Source organism: Carcharhinus amblyrhynchos, chromosome 3 (assembly GCF_965287045.1).
Source record: "Carcharhinus amblyrhynchos chromosome 3, sCarAmb.v2.hapA, whole genome shotgun sequence".
Classification (NCBI taxonomy): Eukaryota; Metazoa; Chordata; class Chondrichthyes; order Carcharhiniformes; family Carcharhinidae; genus Carcharhinus; species Carcharhinus amblyrhynchos.
This window is the reverse complement of record NC_137326.1, coordinates 55,032,418-55,046,112: the sequence shown is the minus strand read 5'-3', so window position 1 is coordinate 55,046,112 and position 13,695 is coordinate 55,032,418. Positions and strand designations below refer to the sequence as shown.

Sequence of the window (13,695 nt, the reverse complement as noted above, 5' to 3'; positions counted from 1 at the left end):
GGAGATATTTATACTGTTGGGTGAGGGAATGAAAGATGAGTCATAGCCACAAAAACAAGGGGAAAGGTTGCTAATGGCAGTCCACAGAGAGAGAATAGAAGGTGCAAATGGCCAAGCAGCACAGAAGCTGAAATCAGAGCGTAAACTGTGACAGATGAAGATGTGGGGGAGGGGCGGGGGGTGGAGATGGGTGGGAAAGCAGTAAAATTGAGAAAAAAAGTGGGGGAAACAAAGGGGGAGAAAAGTTAAGAAAAGGGGGAATAAAATAGGGGAAGGGGGAGCAAAGAAAAATAAAGTTAAAGTAAAGAAAAACAATAAAGAAATAAAATATAAAGAACAATTTTTTGAAAATGAAATGAAAATAAAGGAGTCGAGATGGGGTGGAGCAAATCATCTGAAATTACTAAATTTGGTGTTGAGACTGGAAGGCTGTCAAGTGCCTAGTGGGAAGATGAGATGCTTTTCCTCCAGGTGCACTGAACTTCACTGGAACATTGCAGCAGGCCAAGGTCAGACATGTGGGCATGGCAGCAGGATCGTGTGTTAAAATGGCAAGCTACGGGAAGATCAGGGTCCTGACTGTGAACAGATCGAAAGTTCTCAGTAAAGCAATCACTCAGTCTACATTTGGTCTCTCCGATATAGGGTAGAGCACATTGGGAGCAGTGAATGCAATACACCAAATTGAAAGAGGTGCAAGTGAAACGCTGCTTAACCTGAAATCAATGTTTTGGAACTTGGATGGTAAGCATGGAAGAAGTAAAGGAGAGATGTTACACCTTCTGCGATTGCATGAGAAGGTGCCATGGGTGGTGGGAGAGGTGTTGGGTATAGCAGAAGAGTGGGCTCAGTCACCCCAGAGGGCAAGGTCTCTGTGGAATGCTGACAAAGGGAATGAAGGGAAGATGTGTTTGGTGGTGGCATCATATTGGAGTTGGCGGAAATGGCAGAGGATTATGCTTTGCAGGAGGAGGCTGGCGGGGTGAATTGTGGGAAGGGGAATTCTATCCTTGTTCTGAGAGGATGGTGGGATGAGGATTGTGGTGTGGGAAATGGACCTCACGCTGTTGAGGGTGCTGTCAACAACTACAGGACAGAAACCACAGTTGGGGAAGAAGGAGCACATATAGTAAGCACACACTGGAAAGTAGCATCATCAGAACAAATGTAGCAAACGAGCTAAGAGAAAGGGATGGAGTTCTTACAAGATGGAGGGTGCAAAGAACTGTTGTCCAGATAGCTATTGGAGTCAGTGGGCTTGTAACAGATATTAGTAGATAATCTATTGCCAGAAATGGAGACAAAAAGGTCAAGGAAGGGAAGGGAAATGTGAGTATATGGGATCAAAACACTTATAAATAAAATGATAGCATTCAAAGAAGGAACTTATGCTACATAAAACACTACTTTGGAGAATGTGTCCAAATTTGGGCGCCACACTTTGGAAAGTATGTGAAGCTTCGGAGACAACAGAGATTTATCAGCATGATGAGGTATTACAGCTACTGGGTACACCCGGAAAAACTGAAATTGTCCTCCTTGGAGCAGAGAAAGGCTGAGAGGTGTTTAAAATATGAATGCTTTGGAATAAATTAAGAGTAACTGCTTTCAATCATCTTAAGGGACAAATCTTAAGGCATAAATCTTGTCTGCTTGGCAAAAGAACCAGAAACAACATGAGAAAAAATCATCTTCATACAACAGATGTTGGGATTTGCAACGAATGGTTGTGATTTGCAATGTATTGTCAGATAAACTGGAGGCTACAGATGTAATGATAGATTTCAAGAGAAAATTGGATAGATCATTTAAGGAGAAAAATTTGCATAGGCATGGGGAAGGGGCGGGCAAGGTGGACTAACTGATTTTCTCTTTAAAAAAGGAGACACACACTTGATGGCCTGAATGCTCACTTTCTGCAATGTTGTATCCTGATTTTCTATTCTGGGAAATACGATTCTGCCTTAATACTTGTAATAACTAGAAAATCTGGATGCAACTGTCAGCCCTGTAACAGACCTGCAGCCCACGAGCTTAATTCTGAAGTGTTGGGTCACTGTTAAAACTGATTTCACTAACATGACAAATTTACATTTTTTATTCAGTCTGCTGGGCTTCTGACTCCTTCTGACCACTCAGTCATCACAATTACACCTCCTTCAATGTAATTAGCACTGACAAAATGAAACAAATCACCAGTCATGCAGTCAGCTGGAACAGGCTGATAAAGAGTTAGAAACGCACAGAGCACAGCTCACATGATTACTATATTGCTCTGAGGGAAAGGAAAGCAATTACAGGTTTGATAGTATCTCCAGTGCTGGAGACAACAACAAGTTCAGATAGCTGATTGAAAGAGATGCCAGTCTTTTTTGTGGGTTTACCAATGCTTTGTTGCACATGTTTTTGCTGGCAGGTCTGTCTTTTGATTGTTTTGATTTATTATTGTCATATGTATTAGCATATAACGAAAAGTATTGTTTCTTGCCTGCTATACAAAGCATACTGTACATGAAGGAGGAAACGTGAGAATGTAGAATGTAATGTTACAGTCATAGCTAGGGTGTGGAGAAAGATCAACGTAGTGCAAGACAGGTCCGTTCAAAATTCTGATGGCAGCAGGGAAGGAGTTGTTCTTGAGTCGGTTGGTACACGACCTCAGACTTTTGTATCTTTTTCCCGACAGAAGAAAGTGGGAGAGAGAATGTCCAGGGTGCGTGGGGTCCTTAATTATGCTGGCTGCTTTGTCAAGGCAGTGGGAAGTGTAGGCAGAGTCACTGGATGGGAGGCTGACTTGCACGATGGATTGGGCTACATTCACAACCTTTTGTAATTCGTTGCGGTTTTGGGCAGAGCAGGAGCCACATCAAGCTCTGATACAATCAGAAAGAGTGTTTTCTATGATGCACCTGTAAAAGTTGATGAGAGTCGTAGCTGACGTGCCAAATTTCCTGAGTCTTCTGAAAAGGTAGAGGCATTGGTGGGCTTTTTTAACTATAGTGTCAGCATGGGGGGGGGGCAGCCGCGCGGCGCCAGGATAGGTTGCTGGTGATCTGGAACCTAAAAACTTGAAGCTTTCTACCCTTTCTACTTCCTCCCCGTTGATGTAGACAGGGGCATGTTCTCCTTTACACTTCCTGAAGTTGAGATTATTGTCGCTGCACCAGTTCACCAGATTCTCTATCTCATTCCTGCACTCTGTCTTGTCATTGTTTGAGATCCGACTCTCTACGGTGGTGTTGTCAGCAAATTTGAAATTCAAATTGGAATGGAATTTGGTCAGTCATAGGCGTATAAGGACTATAGCAGGGGGCTGAGAACACAGCCTTATGGGGCACCGGTGTTGAGGATGATCGTGGAGGAGGTATTGTTGCCTATCCTTTACTGATTGTGGTCTATGAGTTAGGAAATTCAGGATCCAGTCATAGAGAGAGGAGCTAAGGCCCAGGCCACGGAGGTTGGAGATGAGTGTCTTGGGAATAATGGTGTTGAAGGCTGAGCTGTAGTTAATAAATAGGAGTCTAACATAGGTGTCTTTGTTATCTATGTGTTCCAGGGTTGAGTGCAAGGCCAAGGAGATGGTGTTTGCTGTGGGCCTTTTGTGGCAGTAGGCAAACTGTAGTGGATCCAGGTAGTCCAGGAGGCTGGAACTAATTCGTGCCATGACTTTTGAAGCAACTCATAATGATAGATGTCAGAGCCACTGGCCGAAAGTCATTAAGGCATGCTGCTTGGTTTTTCTTGAGTACCAGGATGATGGTCAGCTTCTTAAAGCAGATAGGGACCTCAGATTGCTGTAAAGAGAGGTTGAAGATGTCTGCAAATACTCCCACTAGCTGATCCGTGCAGGCTCGTCCGGGTACCCCATCTGGACCTGTCATTTTCCATGGGTTGACCTTCAAGAAAGCTGCTCTGACATCTGCAATGGTAATACCAGATACAGGCTCATCCAGGGTTTCCAGGGTAGGGGCATGCTCTAGATGATCTCTTGCTCAAAACGGGCGTAGAATGCATTGAGCTTATCATGGAGGGGTGCTTTGGAGCTGGAGAATTTACATGCCTTCATCTTGTAGTCTGTTATGTCTTGTAGACCTTGCCATAGTTGGCTGGGGTCAGTGTAGCTAGCTTGGGATTCCAGCTTGGTCCAGTACTGCCTTTTGGCTTGTTTGATGGATCTCCTTAGATTGTATCTGACTTTACCACTGAGTCTTCAGCCTCTGATCTTCAAATAACCGTTCTCCAAGGTGTCCTTTACGACACACAATGCAGAAACGCTGAGCAGAAACTGATAGCCAAGTCCCGCACACAAGGACAGTCTCAACTGGGATCTTGGGTTCATGTCACACTATCTGTAACCCCCCACGACTTGCTTGGGCTTGCAAAATCTCACTTGCTGTCCTGGCTGGAGACAATACACGCCTCTTTAAACTGTGTTTGACTCTCTCTCCACTTATATTGTCTGTTCCTTTAAGACTTGATTACCTGTAAAGACTTGCATTCCAACCATTATCTTGTAAATTAAGTTTGTGTCTGTATATGGTCTGTTTGTGAACACAACTCCTCACTCACCTGAAGAAGGAGTGAGACTCCATAAGCTTGTGCTGCCAAACAAACCTGTTGGATTTTATCCTGGTGTTATGGGACCTACTTTCTTGTATAGGTCAGGGTCACCTGAACGCCTCAGACCTGGATTTCAGCAAGCAGTAGATATTTCTGTTTATCCATGGTTTCCGGCTGGAGAACACACAGATTTGCTTCTTTGGCACACAGTCTTCTACACACTTGATAATGAAGTCATTTACTATAGTGTACACTCGTTCAGGCTGGTATCCCCAAGAGACCATTTGAAAGAAATTGCTAAGTTTCACATGAAATGGCACAGCAGATAGGACAGAGATAGATAGGTTTTTGATCAAGAAAAGGTTCAAGGGTTATGGGGAGAAGGCAGGAGAATGAGGATGAGAATCATATCAGCCATGATTGAATGGCAGAACAGACCCATTGGGCCGAATAGCCTAATTCTGCTCCTATATCTTATGGACTTATGGAGAGAGAGGTCACTTGGAAATCAGTGACCTAAGGAACCTAGATAAACAGTTTTAGAGCCATAAAAGTTGGGGAGAAGTATAAAGGTATCTCGGATAAAACTTTGTAACCCAAACAGTAATACACTTGTAAAGTTACAAGGAAAACCAATCACATGGAAAATACATATGGACCTGAAGGTATTAGATGTTTTCTGTGGAGTGAAAGGATTGAATAATATATTGACAAAGTACACACAAGGAGTTAAGATCTATGAAAAAGGAAGACCTTTGTTTGACATAACATCTTTTCCCTGTTCCCAAGTCACACTCCAGAAACTTGAATGCAAAAATCAGGGCTGACATTCCAGTGCAGTATTGAGAGAATGCTGAACTGCCAGAGATCCCATCTTGCTGATGAGGCCCCACCCATTCTCTCAAATGGACATAAAAGATCCAAAAGCACTATTTGGAAGAGGAACAGGAAAATTATTCCCAGTCTCCTCGCTAATATTTAACTCTCAATCAATATCACGAGAACAGATTATCTGGCAATTATCATGCTGCTGTTTGTGAGACCTTGCTGCACATAAATTGGCTGCCACATTTCCTACACCAGTAGCAACACTTCAAAAGTATTTTGTTGACCGTAAGCACTTTGGGACTCTCTGAAGTCATGAAGGATGCTAGAAAAAATATCTTTTGATATTTTTCTTTCCTTTATTTGCATTAAATTGAATCCTTCTTGTGTCTTCTCTTTTCACCAGTTTGTTTACATCTTCTTGAAATTTGCTACCATCTTTCCACACTATTCACCTCATTGTCAAATACAGCTGCATCTGCAAACTTTGAGTTGTGCCCCATACCCAAAGTCTAGATCATCAATGTACATCAAAATGAGCAGTGGTCCTAATAATGATCCCTGGAGTACACTGCTACATAATTCCCTTCAATAGGACTTTTAATGACCTTTTTTTTGTGTAACATGAACATTCATTGGCAAATAACTGAAAATGCCTCCTATATCCATTTTCAGAGAAATATATTCTTAATAAATAAAAACAAAAATTGATATAAATACACAGTAGGACCATTAGTCTGTCTAAAGAGAATAGGTTAGTTAAACTAGAGGAAATGACTGTTCATCTAGTACTGGATGTCAGATGAGGAGTCTAATGATTTAGAGACAATTGGAGGGGTGAAGTACAGCTGTTCATACGGTAACTGATACTGTGTTTACAGATATTCCTAAGGCAACATGTGGATGAGAAATAGAATAGGGTTGAGGATGGATCTTTGGGGGTCACTAGCGGTAACCATTGAATCTCTGCGGTGCAGAAGGAGGCCAGTGGTGTGGGAGCAGATGATTCTCTGGATTTTGATTGGATAGATAAGAATAGAACCTGAGAAGTGCAATCCCTCACAATTGGACAACAGTGAAAAGGCACTGATGGTTGCAGTTCAAGAAAGATAAGGAAGTATAGTCAGCTTTTGTCACAGTCACATTTCTGACCTTAATAAAAGCAGTTTCTGTAGTGTGGCGGTCAGCTCATACTGTAGAGAGGTAATATTAACACACATTCTGATTTCCACACAACATAACAGTGCCACAAAGGTTTGAGTCACTCATATCTAATCTTCTGTTCTAATTGTCATTTGCTTTCTCCTTTCGTCAAGGCTGAAAACAAGATTTGACTCAGCTGTGATACCCTCCCTCCTACTCCAAATCCCCAATGAGTGATCACCCATTGCCTTAATCACCTGAAGAAAAGCTCCTTGTCAATTATGGTGTGGCATTCCAGTGCCACTAAACCCAGTGCTGAGGCACTGGTAGTGTTTGAGACAGATTAGCTTTATGAAGATCAAGAGCTGAACCTGAAACTGAAACTTTGCCTGTTACACAGAACTCCACTAAATTACATCACTGCTTGCTTAAAACATAGAAAAAACAGCCTATGACAAAGAACAAGACAAACAGGATTTTGCATCAGCCCTCCCCCCTGCATTGTCTCAACTTTCCCTCATAAAACTGAATTGCTTGGCTAGATCGCTTCAGGAGGCAGTTAACAATATTTGTTAATGGGATAACAGAAATGTGAAGCTGGATAAGGTATCTTTCCTTCCTTAAAGGATATTGGTAGACCATTTGCACTTTATTTAATGTGACAATACTGTGCCTATAAGAAATGTATTTTAATCATATTTCTCTGCAGGGTATTTTAGCAGCCCCTGGGATTTGGTCGGAGCTGTGCTGTCTGCAGCCAGTGTCCTTTATTGATACTAAAGCAGTATAATTGACGTCATGTTTGTTTTAATCTGAAATAATGCAGTGTTCTGTTGTTTTATTGTCCCCCGGCATAGCAAATTAGAGCTTGAATTGGGGGTGATTGACAAGTCAGGTCATTTGACTAGGGACTGCTACGTTTTCACAGAGAAGTCCAGTTTTAGTTTTGCTTTTCAGAAGCTGCTTGGAGTTGAGGGAGACAACAGTGTTTTCCTCCTCCCTTCAATTGGAGTTTTTGTTGTCTAAACATTGCTATTTTAGATGCTGCTTTTCAGTTTAGAGAGAGAGAGACTAGGTTCTCTCTTTTCCCCTCACTGATGTCTGGAAACTGGGAGCTATCAGAGACTAAGTTTACCTCTCTGAAATTTTGAGGATGTATCCTTCCCTGAAAATTGCAGTCAGGATCTCTGCTCAAAAGTGTTGAAAAGCTGAAATCTGGTACCACGTGAGCATACTTGTTTTTGTGCTAATGCTGAAGAAGGGTGCATGTCTGTGGGATATTGCATTAAATTAGAACAACTGAGATAATTAACTGTTAGGATTGTACTGTGTCATGTTTAAGTCTTGAAATTGGTAAAAGTTATGCAAATTCTTTTTGTTATATTCTAACTGAATTCTTAAATAAACTTTGTATATAGTTGTACACCAACACATTCAACAATAATAAATCAAATCATCAGGTGTTTCACTCCATGTATTACTCAAGTAACCCACTAGGAAGCTTTTATTGTATTGTTTCTTGTGCACTATTCAGAGAAAGCATACTGTTCATAGAGTACATAAGGGAGAAGGAAAGGAGAGGGTGCACAATGTGGTATTACAGTCATACCTGGGGTGCAGAGAAAGATCAACTTAATATGCTCACCAATGCCAAAATCAAATGTAAAATGTAGGGTCTAAGCTAACTTCACAAAACACCGTGAAGTTTCTGGCCTGGGTCTTAACAAATGTGAAGGAATCTAGATTTTTAATTTAGTTTATATATTTTGAGGAAGATCCTGCCTCAAAAACAGAAATTAAACTCAAAATGAAATTGAATGGGAAGCAGGAAAGGTAAACGCTGAAATGAAATTGAACTTCCCAGTCTTAGGAAGTCAGAAGCCAATGGAGGCTAGGAAATTGAAACTAAACCTTGTGGAATGATGCAAGCCTTATTAAAAGATAAAAGGACACAGGTCAGTCCAAGCAGCAGTAGAAGGTGTTGAGTCCAGTGATGCAGTACAAGATGAAGGTGACTGATGGTGATGGTCCAGATACAGACGCTGAGAATAAGCTGCAACTGTTTCTGTTCTAGGAAGATACGTTTGGTGGGTCTATCCCAGTGGTGGGCATTCTACAGCCCACGGGACCACATGCGGTCTATCTGTGCTCTGAATGCATTCCACAAGACATTTTGTTGACTGTTGCCCACAGGGAAGGTTGCCATATTCATCTAATTTCATTGGCATTGTTTTTCCCCCCACTGGTGTGACAGAAGTGACATGCACATAAAGCAAGGGCAAATTAAGTGAGATGCTAATTGCACACAGCATTGGCCTCAGAGCCGTACGCTCCCTCTGCACAAAAGTATAAATATTTCTTTTGTGTCTACCACTGGAAGTTGATGACAGTTCTATTTAGAATCATAGAATCCTTACAGTGCAGAAAGAGGCCATTCAGCCCGTCAAGCCTGCATGCCCATGGAACTCACTTTGACAATATGCTGCTGTTAGCAGAGGGTCAGACTAGCTCCTCGAAGGAGAGAAGCTTAAATTCCTTGTGAGGATGACAGAGGTTGATGGGCTTTGTGACACGCTGTAACCATTAAAGTCTGAGTGGACTGTTGAGCCAATTCGTAAGAACTATCAGTGTTTAAGGTGCAAATTAACATTTATATTCAATGATAATTTGTCTGTAAATTAATGTTTACCTCATGTTAGGTACAGGATAGAAAGCATTTAATATTTACTTTGTTGACTCTTGGATAGAAATAATTCTGCTTAACCGTGGAACCTTATGGTTTCATTCGCTTAGGAAACAACCGGAATTTTGTTTTTTTCTATCTACTTAAAAAGTTACTGGTTTCTACTGAGATCATAATCAAAAATCCAGGTTACTTATCCTTATTTTCTTCAAACTGAGTTCAGAATTGCTCTAATTGCCACGGTGATGAATGAACACAACTTCTTTGGATTACAGGTCTAAGAACATATTCACTATATTGAATATAGGCTTTTATAGTTGGAGTACATTACTGACAGATAAAGTCACTGCTACTTCAGTACATGCCCTGTATGTAATTGAACTTGCAAGATTTGTATACATCATGCACATACAACGCTGCATTTCTGTACTTGTTTTAGCAGAGCAGCCTCTGGCTTGAAAACTCGTATAGAAAATGATGATGCAAACATTAAAACAAAAAATGTATTTTTCCCCAGTTTTATTATCGTGCCTTTTTATCTTTGTCTTCAGTTCCAATGAAAGGTACAAACATGAAAAGCACCATTAACCTTTAGATACTGACTAACCACCTGCGTATTTCCAGATAACAATGACAGTGAAACAAATCTAGCAGTAGCAATCTTGTCAATTCTTTCAAGCTTACAGCTAAAAGATAACTGGGAAATGATGTATATCAAATATTGCCACATTACATTTTGTACCTGGGTTTTAAGTTAGCCCACAGTCTTGGAAGGAAAGCTTCCTCTACCTAAAATATGGAAGTCCAGTATAAAAATAATTTGGATAAATTCAATTGAGTTCACAAAAAACTTAACAGTCTGATATCTGGCATAATTTGCAATCCAACCAGGATCAGAGGGTAGGCTATTATGAGAGATGGAAAACATCTCTCAGGTGCAGTGGGCTGCCTTTCTGATAATGCAGCAGAAAAGGAGATTTACTCTGGAGACAACATTAACTACAAAGGAATTGGGTGTGCTTGATGCTGACAAATGAACGAAACAGAAAGAAATCCAATTCCTATGGTTAGTACTCCTCATTTTGACACAAAGTTTACCCCAAAGCTGTTTGGAAAAAGAAATATTATGAGTTGCACCACATCGTGCACCTGCTTGTTGCCCTTCACACTCCAAGGTCGTATTATCCATTAGCTTTTGACTTAAGGAATTTTTTTCTCTTTTGACGAGGATAAAGATTAGCTCACCAGATTGAAGCTTGCAATATTGCACAAGATAATCTGTCTCAGCAATAATTAATGGGTTGGATATTGCACTGTACCTCCGGAGACTTCCTTGCTTATCTTCTCGCGTTAAGCAGCTGTCGAGATGCCTGTTAATATTATTTTCAGGAATAGCAACCATACAGACTGGACAATTCACTGCATGACAAAAGAAAGAAAAAAGGTTATACAATGCAATAGATTCTTCGGCCCTCTCAAAACTACAGTGATTTTAATATAGTATGGCTGTTGTACATTTTGCTCACACTGTAATGTTACCACGCACAGTAGATAGGGAGAATAGTTAGATGTTCAAGATCGGGAGAGATGAGCAGGGATGTTCACCTTTCTTGTTTGGAGTGGAGTTGAGTTGGTTGGTAATCTTTTCAGCAGATAGAATGGGGAGTGGGAGTCCTCTTTTGTATTTGTCTGCCCCTGCCCAAGTGTGTGCTCTGGTCCTTATGGGACAATTGCGTAATTGCACAACTATCCAAGAAATGGTCCAAACTGATTGGTGCCACTTCATCCACAAAATGTTCAACATCTGAATTTTCTGCACTACAACAGTGATTACATTCAAAAGTAATTCCTTCCTGATTCGTCCTTTGAGGCAAAGATGGCCACTTTTATCATCTGGGGTGTTTAGTAAGGTCTCAATAGGTATGTAGCTGACTGCTATGGCAGATCTATACCCACAAAGTGCTGCCACAAACGGGACAGCTTACTGCAGGTGATTGAGTTTTGGACAAGTTCCTAGCTCAGGGGCTTCTTCTCCTTGTATTTTCTCTCTGCCTCTGTTATGTGCTTTCATCCAAAGCAGATCACACCACATTTTCTTCTTGGTTGCATGAGGTATAGCAATCCTGGATGAACTTCTCCTTGGGTTCAAAGTCAATATCAAAACTCCTCAGCAAAACCTTCAAGTATGCTTGCAACACTTCCATTGGCCATTAGGAAAGAACACCCCTGACTCAAGCTCTCCACTGAAGATTTGCTTTGGTAAGCAGGTATCAGGCATTCTAACTAGAAGACTTAGCCATAACTTGGCTATTGTTATAGTTCAGGTAAGAAACTCCAAAGTATTTTATGAGCCCGTTTGGATCATAAGTTTTGCATCTAGAATTTGGCTAGGATAAGCATGATCTTTTACTTCAGGTATGATTCAAATGACCCACTAGGGAGCTTTTATCAAACCACGTTTAAGAATATAATTAACATGTATGGAAAGAAAATTAGCAATAACTTTTATCAATTATAAACAAAAAACAAAACAATCATGATAATGTATAACCCTTAACAAATGTAAGATGTTCCAATCAAACCCAATCCCATAAACAAAATCCTTTAAACAAGTTCAACACAGCAAAGTCTAATGCTCACTTGACACTAAAACTGAGTCCCTTGGTTGGAGAATTGAAAACTCTCAGTCTTGTAAGTTCTAGTAGCCGTCTTGACACACCCAGAACAGTTTGAAGTCAGAACAGTTTCCCAGAACCACAGGTGGACTCTGGTCAAGCCATCAACCACAGACTACTCTTTCTACTCCAGAAAGACTTTCAGCTAACCTGCAGAATTTCCCAAACCAGAGAGAGAAACACTTCTTTTCAACTTGCTGTTCCTTTTAAAACCCAACTCTGCAGCTCAGCTCTGAAATCAGGAGAGCTCCTGTCACCTGATCTGCCAACCAGCTTTTCTCCTAACAATGCAGAGTCATAAAAGATCCCACAGTAAAAATAAACAAACACTCGTTTAAGCAGCAATAAAAGGACATATCTGGACAAGCCAGTGCCATAATAAAAAAAAGCTGAAGCCTAAAAGGCCTGTTTACAACTGCAGAAAACATGATGTAGAAAAAAAAAATTTCTTAAAGTTTCAGTACCATCACACTTATGACTATCTCAATATGGTGTGGATGCTTGACAAACCAGATGAGGTGAGCACCGCGGTGTCTGATATTTTGTCCGGCCAACTGATCATCAGAAACTTCCAAGGCAGCTTGAGTGAAGGTGAATGAGCTTCTAGGCATAATGTTGGTATGAAGTCAAGTCTCACATGCATAGAGTAGAATGAGCAAGACATTTGCATCACAAACTTTCAGTTTGATGGGCAGACTTATTCTTTTTCATTGCTACACAGACGTTTGAAGTCTGCCGAAGGCGACACTTGTTCTGGCAACTCTTGAATATGTTTTGTTGTCAACACAGCCAGCTTGAGACAGCAGGCTGCCAAGATAAATGAACCGATCCAACAGATTCTGGTCCTTGGGCTCAAGATAGGATTTCCCTAAAGCAGGTTGATCCTTCAGTTTTCTTTATGCTGATCGTAAGGCCGAAGGTGTTGCATGCATTGGAGAACAAGCCTATGCTGCACTGAAAAAGTAATTATTGCCTGTACAACATTTTGCACATTTTAGGGTCGTTAAAAGTGCAATGTAAATACAAATCCTTCCCTTCTTTCACTAAGATGCCAACCATCTCCCCAAAGTCTGAGGACTGGGAGACACACCCTTGATAGCCAGATCGTAGCCCTTCCCCTTAATGAATCTACTTAGAACAACATGCAACTTGAAAAATGCTTCAATTTCAATAGAAACATGTTTTTCTGTATGTTTATTATTGAACTCTCCTTTCCTGAATGTGATCAGTCATCCTGGGTATAATTCAAAAGGTTTTGACGCCAGTGGTACCAAGGGCCTTGTGTAACTCAATGCCAGTTACAATCGTAAAGTAAGACTGGTCACTGAATGTTATTATGCTATTGTATTAAAAGGCTAATCCACCGTAACTGAGCTGTACTTTAACTAATATCTACCTATCCACATACCTACATTTCCTGGCAGTTGTCAACAAGCAGTACGCTGGAACAGCAGCCCTGGGAAATGTTTCCATCCTTGGTCTGAGAATACATACGTTAGTTTGAGTGTCCCCATTGCCTAGCTGACAGTAGGTGACTCAGTACTGATTTGGGATTGCACCTTGGACTTTCCTTGTTTGTACAGCTCAATTCCACTCTATGTGGTTCATTTATCCACTAAGGAACCAAGGAAACAAAGCTGCAACTCAATGGTGATTTATGAATCACACAGTCCATCCTCCCTGTGTCAACTCATGGAAACAGCTATCCAATTAGTCCCATTTTTCTGCTCACTCCACATAGCCCTGTAATTATTTCCCTTTTCCAGTGTATAGCCAATTCCTTTTTGAAGTTATTACTAAATATTTTTC

The 13,695-nt window shown here is 40.9% G+C and overlaps 1 protein-coding gene across 2 annotated transcripts in view; it reads right to left on the bottom strand.

Annotated features, from left to right (window-relative positions):
• The window catches only part of rad18 (RAD18 E3 ubiquitin protein ligase), a 288,130-nt gene that overhangs the window by 183,939 nt on the left and 90,496 nt on the right, over window positions 1-13,695 (bottom strand). For both annotated transcript variants that reach the window (XM_080184080.1, XM_080184087.1), the window contains exon 6: window positions 10,531-10,630. In XM_080184080.1, the coding sequence (XP_080040206.1) occupies window positions 10,531-10,630 (100 nt within the window). The remainder of the gene's footprint in view (window positions 1-10,530; window positions 10,631-13,695) is intronic.